This window comes from Telmatherina bonti, assembly GCF_933228915.1.
Source record: "Telmatherina bonti genome assembly, chromosome: 2".
NCBI classification, from domain to species: Eukaryota; Metazoa; Chordata; class Actinopteri; order Atheriniformes; family Telmatherinidae; genus Telmatherina; species Telmatherina bonti.
In genome coordinates, this window is record NC_136620.1 from 7604325 (window position 1) to 7626703 (window position 22379).

The 22379-nt window shown below is 45.6% G+C and overlaps 1 protein-coding gene across 1 annotated transcript; it reads right to left on the bottom strand.

Annotated features, from left to right (window-relative positions):
* Window positions 1–2210: 2210 nt before the first annotated feature.
* On the bottom strand, window positions 2211–21002 carry LOC306764755 (uncharacterized protein; the record flags this gene model as incomplete). The annotated part of the gene is made up of 13 exons (XM_079251990.1): window positions 20574–21002; window positions 20410–20503; window positions 17398–17485; window positions 16987–17311; window positions 14947–15040; window positions 14369–14456; window positions 13929–14235; window positions 11625–11718; window positions 11330–11417; window positions 5205–5523; window positions 3077–3170; window positions 2910–2997; window positions 2211–2837 (listed from the first exon to the last, which is right to left on the bottom strand). The coding sequence occupies exons 1-13, from the start codon at window positions 20632–20634 to the stop codon at window positions 2211–2213; spliced, it is 2367 nt and encodes a 788-aa protein (XP_079108116.1). The 5' UTR covers window positions 20635–21002.
* Between the last annotated feature and the right edge of the window lie 1377 nt (window positions 21003–22379).

Sequence of the window (22379 nt, forward strand, 5' to 3'; positions counted from 1 at the left end):
TCAGATCTGTCAGACTGGGACCACACCAGTAGGGATGGATATTCTGGAACCCTCTCCGGTTTTTGCATGAAGAATAAAGTCTATTTCTCCTCACTGGGTCCAGTTGCAGGTACAGGAGAGGAAAACCTCCTCTGTATTTCTGCTCCTTCCAGCTCACATCCATTGTTGCATCTTTAAATCAAGCAGGATGTTGTCTTGTGATCGTTTCTTCAAACAGAACTTTAATAATTATTTTACATCAACAGACAAATAACAGCAAGACAGAAAAACAAGGCATCTTCACGTCTCCGTAGAAAACATTCAACAGTGTTAAAAACAACTGCAAGGCCGGCTGAGATCACATGATGCTCCAACACTCTTCCAGGCTGGACAGTGAAAAGCTTCAGACGTTGGCCCAACATCTCATCTTACAGAAGATAAAACCACCTCCCACCTTTTTCTGCAGCTTTTCCTCGTGGCGGACTGATGAGGATGATGAGGAAAAAGCCACCAGAGCAGCAGCTTATGATGTGAAATGACACACTGCTGCAAAAAACACTTAAATAAAACAACACAAACGTGTGTTTTGTTGTAAATAAATACAAAGAGTCCCATCAGGATCAGCGTGGACCAGTTTGCTTCTTATCCAGCCCGACTGGAAGCTTCGGGGAGATGAAGCCACGTCTCTGTTGTGTTTATTAGGAGCATGTTTGCACCTCCAGGACCACAGGAAACATCTCCACTGGTTAAACTCAGGCAGAGCTGCAGAATCCGGCGTTTTCTCCAGTTTAATCTGAATTACAGACAAACTGCATCCATATCAGCTGCTTTTTAGTCACATCAGGAAAGTAAACCGTTATGGAGACGCAGAAAGTCAGAAATGTGCTTTTAGGCTCATTTACGTCATCAGTCTGCATGCTGCCACACAGAGATGGTAAAATACGGTTATTTCATCACTCTCGTCCTATAACGACGATTTTGTTGGGTGTCGGGTGTAGAAGCAGCGTGTTGGGGAGAAAGTAGGACAGATGAAGCGTTATTCCCTCAGGACAGAAAAGCAACTCTGTCCATGTTTCACCTCCTGCAGCAGAAAGTAAAGAAAACGTTCAGCAACTGCAGCCAAACACGGGGATGAAATTTGCATCGATAAGCTGAAAAATGGAATTTTCTTTCATTCATTTCCTTTCAACTCATCCATAAAGCAGGATTAATCCCAGATATGTGCTGGTTTTTTATTTCTGACAGTATCATTTCTGTCAACCAGCAGCTGCAGGTCAAAGCCAGAAGTTTTCCTGCTTTCTACAGAAATGTTGACAACAATGCGTGGTACTGCGATGATTAATAATCGTCTCCAGTCAGCTGCTCCGCCGTGCAGAGCGAAGCTCCCTGCAGACGTTCACACGTTCTTATTCATTTATTATTGAAGTAAATTCGGCTTAAAAATCAGTTTGATGTGAAAGTTTTTCGATGTTTTTACTGTTATTCTAACATCACTCGGGAGGAATGAAGTTAAAGCCTGTCACGCCTCCTACAGACTGCAGCACGTCAGGCCGAGGCTCGGGAAGCACGCGGCTAACTCTCCGTCCCGCCGTTTGCACACCTTCGCTCGCTCAGACTCATCTGTCCCAGAAAGTCCTGATTATCAGGACCTGAGGTCCGACCCGGCCTGCAGGGACCACAGCGCTCCCTGCACGCCAGAGGTTAGGACCGCCGCTACGGGAACGGACGAAGGCTTCTGTGTTTTATGTGTCTGAGTAAAGAGGATGAGGAAGGACTGATGAAGACGTGAAGCTGTCTGCGTTACATGTGAGCGCAGCGTGACACCCCGACATGTTTCACTGACTCACATTTCATTTTCTGTGATGAGAACATGAAACCCGGAGAAGGAGCCAGATGTGTGGCTTGCTGCGTAAACAGCTGGAAGTGATGATGATGATGATGATGATGGTGAGTTTGAGCCGTGATTGGAAGGGAAGGTTTCCAGACTGTGGAGAATCTCTGCAGCTGTAACTCAGAAGCAAACTGGCAGCTTTTCCTGTGAATCTGCAGCTTTTTATCCTCCGCGCCGCCGTCCTGCTGGGACGGTCTACATCCCCCAGAGGGCGCTCTGGTCCAGGACCAGCCTCCCAGCACGCAGAGTCCTTCCCCCGGCAGCGACCGTCCGGATCCACGGCGGTGCAGCGGGTCTCGTTTCCTCCCACAGGGACGATCCACGTCCCCTCAGCGCTGGTCTACATGAGGCTGTTCAGGTGTCCCGAGTGTCCCACAGAGTTCAGCATCAGGGCCCTCTGGTCCAGCACCTCCCTCTCCCGGCCCAGCGCCGCCCGCTCCTGCTCCACCATGGCTCGGTCCTGCTCCACCGCCGCCCTCTCCCTGTCCAGCCACAGCCTCTCCGCCTGCACCGCCGCCCGCTCCCTCTCCACCGCCTCCCTGTCTTTCTCCACCATCTCCCTCTCTCGCTCCAGCGCCGCCCGCTCCCTCTCCACCATCTCCCTCTCTCGCTCCAGCGCCGCCCGCTCCCTCTCCACCATCTCCCACTCCCGCTCCAGTCCCGCCAGCGGCCCGTCGCACGCCTCCGCGCTCCGCTGGCTTTGCTCCGCGCCGTCCCCGAACGCCTCCTGCCCGAAGTCGGAGGAGGAGGAGGGCGGAGGAGCGGAGGGAGGAGGAGGAGGCCCGGAGCGGGGCCTGTGTCTGGGGGCGGGTTCTGGGTGCTGCTCGTCGTCCTGGGTGATGGGGGTGAGGAGCGGCGCGCTGTTCACAAGCCGGCCCTCCATGGCTTCGTTCATCAGGTGGAACCACGGCCAGGAGGAGGCGCCGTCTGCGGCGGTCTCCATGCCGACGGGAGGATACTTCAGATCCTGGACAGAGGAGAGGAAACGACACGGAGCTGAAACTGTTTGCTCTGAGCTCCGAGCTCCTGATGAGTCTACCTTATATCTCCGCTTCAGATTGTCCCACTTCTTGGCCATCTGGTAGGTGGAGACCTTCCCCTGCAGGCCGAGCTCCTTCAGGATGGCTCTGAGAGCAGGTCGGGACACAAACACCATGAACACCTTCAGCTACACAACACAAAGAGCCATCAAATCCTTCTGCTCACTTCCAGGCGGCTTTGGCGGCGTTCCTCCTCCCGGTGAACAACATCTCGTTGGCGGCTCGGAGTTTGATCATCCTCCTGGTGTCCTGGTCCGTCACTGCGACACAATGTCAGCGGGTCATTCAGCGGTTTCAGTGGAGACACGTACGTACGCACACACACACACATTCGCTTAATACACACTCAGGTGGTTGTTTTAGGATGGGGGTAGGGCCCAACGTTTCCAGGACAACATGGACCCGGACCCGTTAGTTTTACACGCCAGGACCGATGCAAAGAGACGACTAACTGTGAATCTCAGCCTCTCAGCAGGCATGATGGGACTGTGTGAATAATCGAAAACAAACTCCAACTAGGGCTGGGCGATATATGGAATATACTGGAGATGTGGTGGCTAGTCCGCTGTGGGATATAGAACATGTCTATATTCGTCATATTGGAGTATCCTGTTGTCACGCAGTTGTTTTTAGCTGTGGGCGGGGTTTCCTCCCTCCTCCTCGACTCTTAACTCTGTGCAAAGCGGAGCAAGCAAGCGCACCTCGTTACGTACATAAGGTGAGCTACGTACTACGTCATGAGAGGCAGCGTGGAGCAGCTTTTCTAGCAGAGAACTCTGGTAGCAGCGAGTTACAAACAATGTAGGAGCAAGGATTTGTTTAGAAGAAAAATAGTACAGGATCCATCATCCGGCGGTGGTTTGGATACCGGAGAGAAGATGTCGACCAAACAACTGTCGTACCCAAAGTATGTCGCTAAAGTGTCGCCACAAAAGGTAGAAGTAGGGAACGTCGTTACGTGCCATCGAGCATCTCTCAAACCCGATGCCGTCGATAGACTTGTGTTTTTAGCCCAAACCTTAAGAACAACCCGCACGCTGGTTGTTGGTACAACACACCATGCACAAAAGGCAACTATTGTTTTAGCTATTTATTTATTAAGAAGACCCCCCCCCCCAAAAAAAAGTTGTGAACTTTTTATTTTCACTTTTTTAAGCAGCTAATTTTCATTTGACTGTTTTTTGAAAATCTGTGCATTTTTTTCATGTTATTACAGTTATACAATTATACAAGAAACAACTTTATCATTTTATTTCTTACTGCTGTTATGTACGGCACAAAACGTGCACTTGAATTTATATTATTTTCATACGTTGCATTTCATGCAAAGGCACTTTATTTTGTTTTAAAATGACATGTTTCTGCCACTGCTTCAACTGTTCAATAAATACGGTTCTGATCAGTTTGTTACAATTTCATCCTTTTGGCATGAATGTTTAAAATCAGCATATCTTAATGCAGGATGAACAATTATGTTTTAATGTAGACACAAAATTATCTTACTGATGTGATTGTATGCACCAAAGCATTAATTCAAGGCAAAGTATCCAGATATATATTGTATATCGTGACATGCCATAAAAATATCGGGACATTACTAAAAGGTCATATCACCCAGCTTTAACTCAAACTGTGGTAAAAACAAAGACGAATTCCACGTCAAGCGACAACGATATCGTGCTGATGCTGAAAAAAGAGGCGCCGAGCTGATCCGGTTCCAGAAAAGACAGAAGGCATGGTTTAGTCCAGGATCTGAAGCTGGACCAGGTCTGAGGATCTGCTTCAGCAGCAGGAGGGCAGCTTGAAGAAGCAGAGAAAAACAGAAACAATAAGACGCTGACCCACGGTCACCATGGCGATACAAAGTCTGAATGACGTAGCAGTGACATGTGACGCTTGCATCGCTCGCCACCGTCTCTGGGGACGCCGTCGACACGCCTTCTCTGACGGTGTATCTGTTGGGTGCGAATGTGAAGAAAATTAATCTCAGCACCAAAATAAAACTCACTAAATGTCCGGATGGCGTTCTGTCCATGATCTGCACGTTCACGTCGACTCAGAAAAATACTGCGAATTATTCAGACCTTCACGCTGCAGAACTGCTCTGATGTAGATCAGAACCGACGGTTCGACAAGCCGATGCGTGACCTGATACGATGACATCATCAGAGACAGTTATGTCACGTTTACCTGAACCCTGCAGGCAACAAGATGTCCCGGCGCCGTCCGGGCGACGCCAGCATGGTTAGAAACCACTAGGACACGTTGACAGACACAGAAACTGGGAGTCTTACTTTTGTAAGTGAGCTCTGAGGGCGTCGAACACTCCTCGCCACTGGCGTCGATGTACGTGATGCTGCCGTCAGTGTCGGCGTTGTCTCCGCCCACCATGCTCTCCAGCTCCGACACGCTGCTCCTCTCCGCTAACAGACAGTCTCTGTCAGCGGGCGGAGATGAGACGAACACGCTGTCCTCCTCGCTGCTCCACACCGGGGTCACTCTGGGAGCTTTTCCCAGCAGACGTCCTTCCAGCGCGTCACTCATCAGCTGGAACCACGGCCACGAGGCCGGGTTGGTCTGACCCTCCATCCCTCTGGGAGGAAACTTCAAGTCCTTCAGACACAAAGAGACACTGGAGCTGGAAAACCTCGAGCTGTCGGATATTTTAACCTGTTTAAGTCCCAGTAAAAACCCCAATATCCCAGTAAAAACCCCAGAATCCCAGTAAGAACCCCAGAATCCCAGTAAAAACCCCAGAATCCCAGTAAAAATCCTAATATCGCAGTAAAAACCCTAATATCCCAGTAAAAACCCCAATATCCCAGTAAAAACCCCAGAATCCCAGTAAAAACCCTAATATCCCAGTAAAAACCCCAGAATCCCAGTAAAAACCCTAATATCCCAGTAAAAACCCCAATGTCCCAGTAAAAACCCCCAGAATCCCAGTAAAAACCCTAATATCCCAGTAAAAACCCCAGAATCGCAGTAAAAACCCCAATATCCCAGGAAAAGCCCAAGAATCCCAGTAAAAACCCTAATATCCCAGTAAAAACCCTAATATCCCAGTGAAAACCCCAGAATCCCAGTAAAAACCCTAATATCTCAGTAAAAACCCTAATATCCCAGTAAAACCCCCAGAATCCCAGTAAGAACCCCAGAATCCCAGTAAAAACCCCAGAATCCCAGTAAAAACCCTAATATCCCAGTAAAAACCCCAATATCCCAGTAAAAACCCTAATATCCCAGTAAAAACCCCAGAATCCCAGTAAAAACCCTAATATCCCAGTAAAAACCCCAATGTCCCAGTAAAAACCCCCAGAATCCCAGTAAAAACCCTAATATCCCAGTAAAAACCCTAATATCCCAGTAAAAACCCCAGAATCGCAGTAAAAACCCCAATATCCCAGGAAAAGCCCAAGAATCCCAGTAAAAACCCTAATATCCCAGTAAAAACCCTAATATCCCAGTAAAAACCCCAGAATCCCAGTAAAAACCCCAATATCTCAGTAAAAACCCTAATATCCCAGTAAAAACCCCAGAATCCCAGTAAAAACCCCAATATCTCAGTAAAAACCCTAATATCCCAGTAAAAACCCCAGAATCCCAGTAAGAACCCCAGAATCCCAGTAAAAACCCCAGAATCCCAGTAAAAACCCTAATATCCCAGTAAAAACCCCAATATCCCAGGAAAAACCCAAGAATCCCAGTAAAAACCCTAATATCGCAGTAAAAACCCCAATATCCCAGGAAAAACCCAAGAATCCCAGTAAAAACCCCAATATCCCAGTAAAAACCCCAGAATCCCAGTAAGAACCCCAGAAAAAACCCCAGAATCCCAGTAAAAACCCTAATATCGCAGTAAAAACCCTAATATCCCAGTAAAAACCCCAATATCCCAGTAAAAACCCCAATATCCCAGTAAAAACCCCAAGAATCCCAGTAAAAACCCTAATATCCCAGTAAAAACCCCAGAATCCCAGTAAGAACCCCAGAATCCCAGTAAAAACCCCAGAATCCCAGTAAAAACCCTAATATCCCAGTAAAAACCCTTATATTGCAGTAAAAACCCTAATATCCCAGTAAAAACCCCAATATCCCAGTAAAAACCCAAGAATCCCAGTAAAAACCCTAATATCCCAGTAAAAACCCCAATATCCCAGTAAAAACCCTAATATCCCAGTAAAAACCCCAGAATCCCAGTAAGAACCCCAGAATCCCAGTAAAAACCCCAGAATCCCAGTAAAAACCCTAATATCCCAGTAAAAACCCCAATATCCCAGTAAAAACCCCAATATCCCAGGAAAAACCCAAGAATCCCAGTAAAAACCCTAATATCGCAGTAAAAACCCCAATATCCCAGGAAAAACCCAAGAATCCCAGTAAAAACCCCAATATCCCAGTAAAAACCCCAGAATCCCAGTAAGAACCCCAGAAAAAACCCCAGAATCCCAGTAAAAACCCTAATATCGCAGTAAAAACCCTAATATCCCAGTAAAAACCCCAATATCCCAGTAAAAACCCTAATATCCCAGTAAAAACCCCAGAATCCCAGTAAGAACCCCAGAATCCCAGTAAAAACCCTAATATCCCAGTAAAAACCCTTATATTGCAGTAAAAACCCTAATATCCCAGTAAAAACCCCAATATCCCAGTAAAAACCCCAATATCCCAGGAAAAACCCAAGAATCCCAGTAAAAACCCTAATATCCCAGTAAAAACCCCAATATCCCAGTAAAAACCCTAATATCCCAGTAAAAACCCCAGAATCCCAGTAAAAACCCCAATATCCCAGTAAAAAACCCAATATCCCAGGAAAAACCCAAGAATCCCAGTAAAAACCCTAATATCGCAGTAAAAACCCCAATATCCCAGGAAAAACCCAAGAATCCCAGTAAAAACCCCAATATCCCAGTAAAAACCCCAGAATCCCAGTAAGAACCCCAGAATCCCAGTAAAAACCCCAGAATCCCAGTAAAAACCCTAATATCGCAGTAAAAACCCCAATATCCCAGTAAAACCCCAAGAATCCCAGTAAAAACCCTAATATCCCAGTAAAAACCCCAGAATCCCAGTAAAAACCCCAGAATCCCAGTAAGAACCCCAGAATCCCAGTAAAAACCCTAATATCCCAGTAAAAACCCCAATATCCCAGTAAAAACCCCAATATCCCAGGAAAAACCCAAGAATCCCAGTAAAAACCCTAATATCCCAGTAAAAACCCCAATATCCCAGTAAAAACCCTAATATCCCAGTAAAAACCCCAATATCCCAGTAAAAACCCCAATATCCCAGGAAAAACCTAAGAATCCCAGTAAAAACCCTAATATCCCAGTAAAAACCCCTGAATCCCAGTAAGAACCCCAGAATCCCAGTAAAAACCCCAGAATCCCAGTAAAAACCCCAGAATCCCAGTAAAAACCCTAATATCCCAGTAAAAACCCTTATATTGCAGTAAAAACCCTAATATCCCAGTAAAAACCCCAATATCCCAGGAAAAACCCCAATATCCCAGGAAAAACCCAAGAATCCCAGTAAAAACCCTAATATCCCAGTAAAAACCCCAATATCCCAGCAAAAACCCCAATATCCCAGTAAAAACCCCAGAATCCCAGTAAAACCATTTCTACGCTGCACAAATCTGTAGGCTTCATCACTCCGTACAACCTCTGGGCTCCTGGTGAGACTCCAGATGATCTCCTCCCTGACCTGGATCAGGTGCAACATGATGTCCCACAGGTGCTGGACTGGATTCAGGTCTGAGGAAGACACATGAGAAGGAACCAGGTCCCCCCCCCCCCCCCCCCCCCCCCCCAGCTCCTGATGTTCTGGTACCGACTGGGAGTCGGGGTTAAGCCCTCCGAGGGTACGGCTCCCCAGACTAGGGACCGATACAGGTCTTTGAGGACCAATGTCCCGTCTGGACTGCTGGTTTTCCAGAACTAATCCTGCTTTTCTTCCTGAGCCGCCTTCCATCCAGGCGTTCAGAGGGTCCTGCTCATTACTTCCCTCATGGCTCCTGCCAGGGAAAGCTGCCTATCCGACATCTGCACAGGACCAACCCTTTACAGACACACACCCTTGTTTAACCCTTCCACACACTGTGATCCTGATCTGTCTGAGTTATCATCAGCAGGTTTTACAGCTGTGTCAGCTGCAAACCTCAGATGATTCAAATATAATAAATGTATGCAAACAGAAGGCTGCAAACTGAGACGGCTGTCAACATCCTGCCAGTTTCCTCCTCAGCACGAGGTGAGCGATAAACATCTAGAAACACAGAGCGAGCAACAGAAATCCCATCAGCTGATCATCCACAGCTGTCATGATTAACGGAGCAGTTCCCCCTTCATCCACTAGGGGCTGCAAAACAGAGCGAATCCCCATACACCCATGTCTATGGGTCTATGTAAACATGTTTATTTCTGCTGTAAACATATTTATTCCTGGTGTAAACGTGTTTATTCCTGCTGTAAACGTGTTTAATTCTGTTGTAAACGTGTTTATTCCTGCTGTAAACGTGTTTATTTCTGCTGTAAACGTGTTTATTTCTGCTGTAAACATGTTTATTTCTGCCGTAAACGTGTTTATTCAGGGGTCAGATGACCTGACGGGGTAGACCTGACAGTAGTGGAATGAAACCGTTCCCAGGAGACAAAAGGTACAGTGATAAAAGAAGAGACCCAGGAACAGAGCCCTGTGGCACGCCTCATGCAAGCAATGGCCGAGGCAATGATGAGCCAATCCTCACACAAAACCCCTGCCAGAAAAGTAAGACTGCATCCACTGGAGAGCTGCGGCTCTGATTCCCACCCACTGCTCCAGCCTAGGCAGCAAAATATCACCGTCTGCTGCATCAGAAGCAGCCGTAACATCCAGAAGCACAAGCAGTCATGGTATCCACAGTCAGCTGCTAAAACCTGTTAAAAGAGCTGATTCTTTACCGGGAAACGCCTGAAAAGCAGACTGCAATACTTCCAGAGGTTTACGCTCATCCAGGAAGTTCTCAGTTGACTGTGAACAATGTTTTCCAGTATTTTACACAGGAAAGGTCTAAATCTGGCCAAGTTAGATGAGTCTAGACTGGATTTCTTCAGCAAAGGATGAACAGCTGCATGCTGAGTCATTCGGTACCTGGACACGTCAGACTGAAAGGTCCCACAGTGGAAAAGCCCTCCAAAAGCAGCCACGGAGGAACAATGTCCCATGAAGAACCAGATGGATTCATACCAGACAATCTTCTCCAAGCTAGCGACGGAAACGGGCTGGAACTGCTCAAACAGACCGGATCTGATCTGCACCAGTGTAGACGCATCAGTGGAATCAGAGATCTGATGTGAGCAACTGTCAACAAGCAAGTGAAGAAATTTGTTGCTCGTATCTGAAGCTTGCAAAGAGTCAGATCCAGATGTGTTTAAAACAAGACTCCATGTTGTAAAGACCACCAGGATGATGAGTCCACTGCTCTCTGAAAGACGGCTCCAGCCTGCCTTTAACATTCCAACCGAGTCCATCTGTCTTCCTCTCACTGCAGTTCCTCCTGACAACACACACCTTGTCATTTAGCCGAGGCTCTGAGTTTGGCCGTTTTATCTCAGGGGAACGACAGAGTCAAAGCTGGACCAGTGAGCCAAAGGCGGAAAGGAACTCCTCAGTCGGCCGAGATGCCGCTTCACCAAAAGCAGCAGAGTCAGACACGTGACAGTGTCCAGCAGAGTGCCGGTTTAAAACTCTCCACATGAACAACAGACAATCCACGTGTCTCTGAACAAAGGTAAACGAGGGGGGGGGAGGGGGAAGGAGAGTGACCCAGCTCAAGAAGACCAGCGTAGTGGCCCAGCGGGCTTCCAGCTAGACCCCCGCCATGACCACTAGACCTCGCACGTCCACAGCAAGATGGCAGAGCAACGTTGTTATGTCTCCGTGTTCTGGTTGCCAGGGAAACAAACAAAAATAACTCCGAGGACCATCAGTCACTCATGGTCTGAACCGCTTCATCCAGTTCAGGGTCGCCAGGGAGTCTCTCCCAGCAGGCGGTGGGCGAGAGGCAGGCGCACCTGGACTGGTCACCAGTCCATCACATCTGGATTCATCCAGCTGTTTGCACTGTTTTGTTTCACCTTTCAGGATAAAATGCCGTCCCAAAGGAGAAGCTCCACCGCTTGGAGATGTGGCAGCAAAGAGTAAATTCTTCCTTTTTTTTTTTTCTTCTTTCCATCCTCCTTTACTTCAGCGCAGCGACATCTGCAGCGCCGCTGAAGGGAAACACGCTTCACCTGCCAGTTTGCAGCTGCAGAGGAAGAGTTGGCTCCTTCTGGGCTTATTTTGGACCTTTATGAGGTCAACCATCCTTAAATACTGTGATAAAACTCCATCCTGCTACTAGGATGGAGCTTAGAAGCTTCGGCTCCAAGATCCTCACCTTGAATTTAGTCTTCAGGTTGTCCCACTTCTTGGCAACCTGGTCCGGTGTGATCTTCCCCGCCAGGCCCATCTCCTTGACGATTCCCCTGCGATGAAACCAGAGAGACGTCAGAGCACGGACCTCCAGTCCTGGTCCTGCAGCTTTTCAGTGTTTTCCTGCTGCAACACACTAACAGGCTGCTGCTCGACAGCGAAGCCTTAGAGACCCGTTCCCCGGTCCTGGTCCTCTAAATGTGCCGTTTGAAATGAAAAGTTTTGTGTGCAGGGTGCAGAGTCTCCGGGTGCCCCCTCACCTCCAGGCGGGTTTGGCGGTGTTCCTCCTCCCGGTAAACAAAGACTCGTTAGCAGCTCGTAACTCAATCAGTCGCCGCGTGTCTTCTTCCGTCACTGCAGACAAACAGCCATGGATGTACAGGAACAAGGTACAACTACTTCACGACTGTACTTATGTAGTGAAATGTGGTATCTCTACTTTATGTAAGTACTACTTTTTCTCTACTATTTCTACTTTTTACTCCACTACATATTTTGGATCACTAAGATCCTTTTACTGCGATACATTTTTATTGTCTTTGTCGTTATTTGTTACAACAGAAAAAAAGAAAAAAAAAAAAAGATGGGAATTTGTTTAAATCTATGATACTTGTTAGAGTGTGATGTGTGTCGCTATAGACCAGGGGTGCCCAAAGTGGGGCCCGCAGGCCAAAGTCGGCCCGCCAACACTTTGCTTTTGGCCCTTAAAGGTGGAGTATGTAAGATTTTCAATATTTTCAAAATAAATTAACTAAAAAAATAACTGCAATCATAATTAGATAGTTTTTTTTTAACATGTAGGTTCCAGTCTGTCCATATTTGATGTGTTATTAAATTACAAGTTTAATTAATGACAAAGACCCTTCTTAAATGTTTGCCTACCAGTAAAAAAAAAAAAGTGCTTTTTGTCATTAATTAAACTTGTAATTTAAAAAGGCATCAAATATGGACAGACTGGAACCTACATGTTCAAAAAACTATCTAATTATGATTGTAGTTATTTTATTAGTTAATTTATTTTGAAAATATTGAAAATCTTACATACTCCACCCTTAAGTCATAGTTTGTATTAATGCCCTGCAGAGCTTGATGAAGACACTTTCAGTGTCATGAACCCCAATAAGACCAGACTCAGAGGGACCCTGACCGACTCACACCTTGTCAGTGAGCCAGGTGAAACCCAACATGGAGACTGGTAATGTCCAAAGATCAACTTCATGTTTTCCACTAAGTAACAACACTGCAAAAACTCAGCCTTAAAAAACAAGAAAAAATGTACAAAAATGAGGTAAATGTTGCTTAAAATAAGATAAATTATCTGCCAACAGAAGAAGAAAATTTGGCTTGTCAAAACACGTAAAAATACTCTTAAAACTAGAGGAATTCTCTGGCATAAAAACTAAGAATTATTAAAAAAACAAATGCATATGTGTACTCAGTTTTAAGATTTTTAATCTTAGATTTCAGTTTTTGCAGTGAACAACTCGCCGTGTTCCACATGCACGGCTTCTGGTTGTTGATACGTTGCACTTGGTTAAAGTTTAGTGGCGGTTAATATTGTTTCTTGCCCCACTAACTCTGGTTTTATTGTTCTATTGCTATATTTACTTTTATGTAACATTTGATCTGCCCAGAGAGGAAAAACATACACTGTATTTGGTATTGGACTATAATTAAAATAACTTTGTGCTGCAGCGTTTGGCCCGTGGCTCATTTTCCGTTTGGCTCTTAGAGGGAAAAAGTTTGGGCACCCCTGCTGTAAACTATCTCTGTACACAAGTGTGTAAGTTTCAGTTTAATGCCCGTTAAAAAAATAAAAAGAGTGGGACCTCTTTCCCCTAGCTAAAGGATCTCTGGTAACTTTGCTGAGCAGGAATGAAGGAGCGTCACGCAGCAAGTTAGCAGCAACATAATATGTAATATAATAACATAATATGTCTCTTGTGCTTTATAAGTAGGCAACATAGTCGTATAAAAGTGTGTGTGTGAATCAACAATACTAATTTCTTTCGTTTTGACAGAAGAACTAGCTGATAAGTGGCCGACTTGCCTTTAGTTGCTGTAAGTTATGGATGAAGAGAGACGTCTTTACATAAAAAACATTTTAAGTCTACTGACTGGTTTAGGAAGGGGAACGCTGCGGAGGGGAATGAACACACTGGATGTGTGTTTTCTTCATGGATGTTCCTGTACTGCTGCTGCAGCTAAAGGGTTTTTAATGTCAGGCTAAAAGTTTGAAATCATAAATAATATGATATGCAAAGTTTAATGTTGTCTTAAATAACTACACAACACAATAAAGTACTTTTACTTTCAGTAAAAATATTAAAATAAACTACTTGTCATACTTGAGTAGAAAACTGTTGAATACTTTAGTACTTCTACTTCAGTGTGCTACTTCAAGAACACTTCAACCTCTATTAAAGTAACTTCATTCTCAGAGAACTTGTACTTTAACTTGAGTTGATTTCTAGAACTTTCTACATGTGTGCAAACAGGACAAGCGCAGCATCAATCAGGACGGACATTCTCAGCCAATCAGAGCTCGCGTTCGGTTTTCTTACGTTTGTAGGTGAACTCGGATATGCGATGCAGATCTCCCAGAGCCGTGGACCCGTTCTTCTCCTCGTTGTCGACCAGCAGGTCCATCTCGGACTCCGTCAGGAACTCGGCCATCCCCCCTCGGCTCCGGCGGGCTCGTTTTTTAGGCGTCGGCGACAGCGGCTCGCAGTCCTCGTCTTCGTCCTCTACAATGGGGGTGAGGATGGGCGCCGCGCCGGCAAAGCGTCCCTCCATGGCGTCATTCATTCTGTAGAACCAGGGCCAGGAGCTGGGGTTGGTCTCCACGCCGCGAGAAGGAAACTTCAGCTCCTGGAGGACCAGAGGAACCTCGCCATCAACACGGGCATGCAGGAACCTCCCAGCCCAGTCTTCACCCCATCACTGAGCTGTGTGTGTGTGTGTGTGTGTGTGTGTGTGTGTGTGCGGAGTGGGGGGGGCGTACCTTGTACCTCCTCTTCAGGTTGTCCCACTTCTTGGCCAGCTGGTCTGTGGTCAGCTTCCCCTGGAGACCCAGCTCATACAGAATGGCTCTGAAGGACAGAAAGGTTCATCTGTCAGCATCTGTAACCGCCGGCAACAGATCTGCGGAGGAACTCGGCTGCAGCCTCGCCGCTTTGTGCAGGACTGTCGCAGTCTGACGGATCCTGTCAGAATTTAGCCTGGTTCAACCAGCAGGTCCGAGTCGGTGGACTAAGACTCATCTAAGAGGTGGGATGAGAAGCTCGGACCAGAGGAGAGCCGCTGCTGCTCCACATCCACAGGAACCAGATGAGGCGGCTCAGGCATCTGGCCCGGATGCCTCCTGGACATCTCCCACCGGGAGGGGACCCTGAGGACGACCCCGGACCCGCTGAGGGACTACGTCTCTCTGCTGGATCAGCTGGCAGAGCTGGGAGGAGGACGTCTGGCGACCCCACCCCGGATAAGCAGCAGAAAACGGATCTGAAATGTTTCCTGAACTACTGATCCACCTGGAGAGGGACGGCGGACTCCACACGGCTCTGACACACATGAACTCACCTCCAGGCGGGCTTGGCCGAGTGCTTCCTGCCGGTGAACAGAGCCTCGTTTGCAGCTCGCAGTTTGATCATGCGCTCCGTTTCCGCTTCGGTCACTGAAAACAACAAGAAGAGGCCTTTTTAGGACGTTCTGAGAAGAGAAATGACTGCAGTCCCGTCTCTGGAGCGGTTTTCCTGCAGCAGACACGGAGATGATGCTGAAACAACGGAACTCAGAGTTTCCCATCGACAGGCGCTCCGTGGTTTACAGGCGACTTCCATTCCTGCCACTGCAACTTAACACAAAATAAGTCGGATTCTTATCCTTAAATCCCCACATTTCCCCCTTTTGATCACTAAATAAATATCTAATTACACGTATTATACATCGTATTAATAGAAACACAGTAGAGTCGTCTCAGCCTCTGTGTCACGCGTTGGAAGACCCTCGTAACTTCACAACTTGCTGGGGTTTTTTTTATATTTACATTTAATAAAGTAAAGTGGAAACGACCCTGAACCGCCTCTATAGGGTGGAAGTCGAGTAGCAGGAGCAGGAGACATGGACGTCAGTACCGCTGCAGGAAACAGACACTTATCCCATCAGACTTTTGATGCTGAGCTCATCCCTCAGGATGAAACTTTTCCTTCCAGAAACTTAGATCAGGTCAACGAAAACAGCGAGTAGGGATGCACCGATACCAGCATCAGTATCAGCTCTATACCAAGCTGTGAATTTATACATAGTATTAATAAAAGTGTACCGTTACTAGAGCTGCTCGATTATGACAAAAATTATAACCACGATTACTTTGACTGAAATTGAGATCGATTATTTAACACAATCATCCAGTATTTCTAAACAACGCTGCGCGTCGTGGTGTTCTAGACTCCGTGCCGTGCATTATAACCGTCTAATGTACGGTTCCGAGTTGTTTAATCCGCTTTTACCGCTTATATAGGAACTATTTTACGTTGGCCTGGATGTTTTATGCCAAACAACCGCTGTCAGGCTGCAGCGCGTTTCTCTCATTCACCTGTTAAAAGACGGCTGATCTGAACCAGCTGGTTAACGCGTTGCTATGGTAACGCCCCGTAACGGAGGGATATTACAGTGTTTAACTCGCTGAACTATGTATAGGAAAATAATGCAGCCAGTTGTCACTGACAATGGTATAAACTATGTTTAGGTGAACTTCCACAACCTACTGCAGTTATTCTACATTGACCTGCAGCCGGAGCCGACTGAGACTGGCCGCCTGGGAGTGCTTTAGGACGGGAGAGGCTCCCGCTGCTCCTTCCTTACAGTAACTGCAGAACAATATGTGCCTTCAAGTCAGTCGCCAAAACACCAGAAAAGTCTCTAATAACTCCAGTAAAAGCTGCTAGATTTGTCGCTTTTAACAAAAAAAGTCTCCAGATTTAGCGAGAAAGTCGCCAAGTTGGCAACAGTGTCTGAATGAAAGCAAAGCGGCTGTGGGAGGAGTTTACAGCACAGCGCTGCAACGCCAGAGACGCTCGATTAGCAGCTGAAGACAGCAGGAGAGGAAACTGCAGAGAGAAAAGTATATTATTATATTTATTTTTTATCATCGCTGGAAACCCAGATCGTACTGAGATTAAAATCTGATTAATCGCCCAGACCTAACCGAGACCACACTAGTCAACCCAGTACAGATGTGTTTGATGCTTCGGATGTGTTTTAAAAGAAATAAATGCCTCGAATGTTAAAATGTGACATTTTTTGTTCCACTAAAAGCTGGATTGTTGTTCCAAAACCACACATTTATAGTTGTATTTAGGTAAAATGTGCCAAATCAGAATAAAACCTGTTGAAATAGTTAGATCTGTCATGTTATTATATTTGTATTGGTGAGGTAACTTCAGAAAGGATGGGTCATTTATTACAACCTGATGAAATCTGACACAGTTATAACGGCAATAATAACCATAGTCACACTAATGTTCACATAAACACATCTGGTATCCGCAGATATTCACATTTCAGACATCGGTATCGGATCGGTACATCCCGTCTCACATCCAGCCACAATCTGCCTACTTTTATACGAGCACTCTGTCATCCTCCTCCAGCCCATGGGGACGCCCTCTGCAGGTGGGGCCTCCGCGTGAACCGGCCCGTCGCCCTCCACCGTTTCTGCGGCCACCGTGTCGTCCATCTCCGTCTTGATGAGGAACTCCAGGATGTCGGTGTTCTCCTGGGTTGGGTTGCTGCGCTGAGCAGCGCTGCAGGCGTTCTCCGGACTCAGCACCAGGCTGCTGTTGTAGAGCCGACCCTGCATTGCTTCATCCATGATGTGGAACCAGGGCCACGACTCCACGATGCCCCCAATGTGGTTCTGGCCCTGGTAGGGCTGCTTCAGGTCCTGCAGAGGAAACACAGCGACCCCTGCAGGCTGATACCGGAACGTACACCCGCCGCGAAGAGCAAAGTCACTGCGGCTCACCGTACCTTGTACTTGGTCCGCAGGTTGTCCCATTTCTTGGCGATCTGGTCTGCTGTCAGCTTCCCCTCCAGACCCAGACCTTTCAAGATGGTGCTAAAGGAGAAGAAGAACTCTGCTCAGAGCGTCTGAAATATCACCAAATATCTCCGGATGTTTCGTCAAGGGGGCTTAAACCTGACAAGCAACAAAGCGAGGATGAAGAGTCCTGAGAGGAAGAGGAGCGGTGACCTGGAGGCAAATTATTCCCAGTAAAACCACAAGCTGGACTGGTTTTCTCATGGTTTTCAGCAGTGGTTTTCCACCAGTGAGAGATCATCAGGTGTGTCCTGAGAAATTTCCCAGTTTCACCTGATTGGTCTAAAAGCAGCTCTGTGTTCATCAAACAGTGACAGATGAGAAAATTCCTTCTTCATCTGATTTCTATTCATGAGGCTTGATGACGAGACGGACTTTATATGAATAATATGGACTTTAAAAAAAAAAAAAAAAAAAGACCTTTGGTTTGTGGTTTTCCTTGTGATTTTTCAGTGTAAAAAAAAGTGTCTTGGCTCATAAAAGGTTGAAAACCACTGGTTTACAGTCTGCAGCACCTGCACTGGTCTGCACCGTGGGACCAGTATGCAGGGCGCCGCCAGGACGTTCTGGGTCCGATGTAAGACAACGGCAGAGATCCACCACCTGGTCCCAAATTTTAGATTCTTGTTTTTCCTTAAAGCTGATAAAAAAACAGCTTTTCATGGGAATAATAAAGATCTAGGGTTGTGTTTAACCCTTCGTTTCCTTTCATATTCAGCATGAAACTATTATTTTTGTTAATGTAACAGAATGGGGGTCTTGGTTCAAACCAGAAGGACATTTTTAGATTAAAATTTCTAATTTGAAGGTATTTCATTGAGGGTTAAAGCCCAGTGCAGACATCTAACTAGGTTATTTTAATATAAATGGTTTATCAGTTTATATTACTGCTATATTTTATTACAACCTTTGGAAAAAGTATTATTTTTAATGAAGGTTTAATGATTTTCTTATATAGTTTGTAAATCTTTTTGGGCCCCTATCAAGTCGTTGGCCCTTAGACTCTTCCTAACTTTTCCCCCATATGGCGCCTCTGCATCGAGGCGTCCTGGGGGGGGGGCGTTGAGTCAGGAGAAATGAAGAGCAGCATCCACATTGCTGTAAGAAGCATCCAGAAGGAACCTGAATGCCTGAGATACTGAAGGACACGTTGGACCCTAAACAACCTGGATCTTCCCGAGTCGTCCAGCAGCAGACCTGCGTTTCCACCAGAACACATCGTAACGTTCCGGGCTGCCTGCAAGGTAACACCCAGCAGAGGCTTTAGCTCCACTTGTTCTGGTCATTTCCAGACGTTCTACGTTAATATTGTTGCTTCTAGGCGTTTAGTCAGCTGTTAACAGTCAAAGTGCTGTAATCACAGCGCCACATTCAGCTCGTCCGCTTCCAGAGGAGGGTGCAGCTCCGCAGCGCAGCCGGACATGCCTTAAATCCTGGTTTATAGCTGCCTTCCTTCAGCAGCACGATGAGCTGGACTAGATGAGGAACGACGGCTGAAGTGGACTTTCTGCAACCTGCAGCGAAGCTTCCGACACAGCTCAGTCGGACCGCGTCTGATCGTACTTAGCATGTTTGGTTTGGATGTTTTCTGATGTTTTTCTCAATAAGATCTAAACTGCAAGTTATTTTTTATTCATGCAGTTTTAGTTTCACTGCAGTTTAATTATAAACCTGAATAATCAACATTCGGTGTGATATTCAGGGAAGATGTTTCAGCTTCGTTCCCACGGCAACCGATCTGTTTGAGCCTCATCACGTGTCTGAACGGCACAAATCAGATCCATATCTGTTGTTTTCAGAGGGACATCAGTGTAAACATGTCATGCCAGTTTTACATGACTGTGGTGAGACAGACGCAGGAGGAGCGCGGCACCAATAACAACATTTTATTTCTCTGTTTTCTCAGCGCTGATTCCACAAGAGCTTCAACACTGGTGCGTAAACGCTGACAAGCAGCTTTTACTTCCATAAACACAGCGTGTGATGTCACGCCTTCCTCTCTGCAGGGTCACACACTGCAGGAGGCTGGCGCAGGTTCTGATGTTTGTCCTGAAACCTTCAGCCTGGCGGCGTGAGGATCTACGTCTTTATTTCTATCCCTCCCACAGATGTGGAGTGGATCACGCAGAGGGGAGCCATATGGGGGAAAAGTTAGGAAGAGTCTAAGGGCCCCACGACTTGATAGGGACCCAAAAAGATGTATAAACTATATAAGAAAATCATTAAATCTTCATTTAAAATAATAAATACTTGTTTTAAAGGTTGTGATAACATATAGCTGTAAGATAAAACATTTATATTAAAATAACCTAGTTAGATGTCTGCACTGGGATTTAACCCTTTATATGGTACTCAAAAAAATACCTTCAAATAGAAATTTTAACCTAAAAATGTCCTTCTGGTTTGAACCAAGACCTTCATTCTGTTACATTAACAAAAATAATAGTTTCATGCTGAATATGAAAGGAAACGAAGGGTTAAACACAGCCCTAGATCTTTATTATTCCCATGAAAAGCTGTTTTTTTATCAGCTTGAAGCAAAAACAAAAATATAAAATGTGTGATCAAGTGATGGAGTCTTTCCTAGGACCCAGAATGTCCTGGCGGGGCCCCTGGGGTCACGATCAGCTCCCCACTGGACGGAGTGGGAGTCTGGTTTTTCTTTGTTTTGGTTCTGTTAGACTTTTTATGTAAGAGGAGAAGATTTCTGATTCCTGAACCACCTGTGTCCGTCTTATGGGGGTAAATCAGGGACATTTCGAGCACGTTTCATCACCAGGCTGCACTCATCACATCCACAGGTTCAGTGGAAAACTTTAACATTCTTCATGAGCGAAACACTCAGACTTGTGTTTCGTTTGGAGCTTTTTAAACAAAATAAGCTTTTAGTTTTATCTGTTTCTGACCCAAACTGGGAAAACACACAGCTTGTCACTTCATACCTCCAGGCGATCTTGGCTGAGTTCCTCTTCCCAGTGAACAGAGCCTCGTTGGAGGCCCTGAACTCAATGAGCCTCTTCACGTCCTCCTCCGTCACTGCAGGTGGAGAGGTCAGAGGTCAGAGGTGTCAGGCTGCTCACACTGCAGAAGCATGGTGGCGACTTACTCTTGTAGGAATTCTCTGGAAACTGCGGCAGCGGGTTCAGGGATGGGTCCATGGTGACCATGGAGGTGGACAGCTGGGGGAGAAGGGAGGAGGAGACAAGGAGGAGGTGTGTTGGTATCCAGGCCCGATGCTAAGAAGACAGCTCCTGTTGCAGCTTCGCTTCCTCCGCAGTGGTGCTCCTGTCCATCCTGCTCCAACCGGCCAGCGGTTCTCCGCCTCCTCAGGCGGACTCGCGGTGAACCGGTGAACCGCGGTGGGAGGAAGGACGTAGCTCAGGCGGCTAACCCTGCACAACAAACCGACACGGAGACGAGCTTCCCCCCGCGCTGTGACGCTGAATCTCGCTACGTCGGGTTGGTTCCGACTCCCGCCACCTGCCGGGGCTTTATGTCCCGGTTCCCAGAATGCATGTTAGTGTAAATACCTCCGTTACCGTGAACGGATCCAGCTGCTTTCAGCCTGCGCTGCTCCGGGAGGAGGGTGCGTTCGATAACTCCACCCAGGCCTGCCGGACATCACGTGACCTACAGCTCGGCGGGGCGGGCCTGGATGTAAACAAACACTGTTTTGTTTTGTTTTTTGCTGTTATATTTCACACACCTTTACAAAGTTGATATGAATATATGAAAATAACATGATGTGTTGGAATTACCTAGTGCTATATTCTGTCCACTAACAGTTTATTATTTTTATTTACTAAACAAAACGTGACAAACGTAGGTTGTGTGATTTGCAGTGTTTTACAGTACTGATCTAAGAAATCTGCAGATACTGATGGCAAACACCAACAAAAAGATGCTGTTTATATAGTTTACGTTGTTTACTTTAACTATAAAGTTCTATTCATATAAACTGTAAAATCCAAAACAAATTAAGTTAAGCTGAATCAAATAAAATTAAATTAAAATTAAAATACTTTATTCATCCCCAAAGGGAAATTCAATTATATCAAATAATTAAATGATTAAATATTAATTAAATGCTTATTTTATTAATTAATTGTATTAATATTAATTCATTCGTTTTAATTAATCGATAAATATTAATTAATTTGTTTTATTAATATTACATTTTATTTATTATTATTTAATTTTAAATGATTATTTAATATTAATTAATAATTAATTCAATTATTATCATATTAAAGGTTTTGTGTTTCTTCTTTATGAAAATCAGCCCTGGTTACTTACACCTCCACCTGAATAATCCCATTTTTGAAGGGAAAATGCAGAATATTGTTATTTACCAGTGAAGTTTAACTGGTTTTATTATTTAGTGCACAAAAACATCTGTACCAAGTTTGGATGAACAAAAATTCTGTAAGATTTCCTGATCCAGACTGATAAACTGGTGAAGGCTAACAAACAGCTTTCCATACTGAGAAAGATGCTCCAGTGGATGCCAGGAACATTGTCTCTGAAAGAGGTGAAATCCTGGAAACATCTAATTAAACTCCCAGATCTCATGTAGAAAAGCTAAACTTTAAAGTGAGACAGTAAAGCAAAAGAAAAAAAAACTTCAATTCATTAAGAATTCTAATTTTGTGTTAAATGAATGAAAAGAACATCAAGACTGGATCATGAGCCAGAAGTAAACAAAACCTTACATGCAAAGACAACGCATGCAAAAGAATTTACATAGAAACTCAACTGGTTCAGTTAACTGGATGCTGTTGGATGAGTTAGTGCGCAGAACTAGTGTCTCATTTGGCAAATCCTAAAGCAAAAACATGCAGAAAAAACACTTATGAGTGACATTCTAGATATAATGACTACAATATAAACACATGCAAACTTAATTTGAATT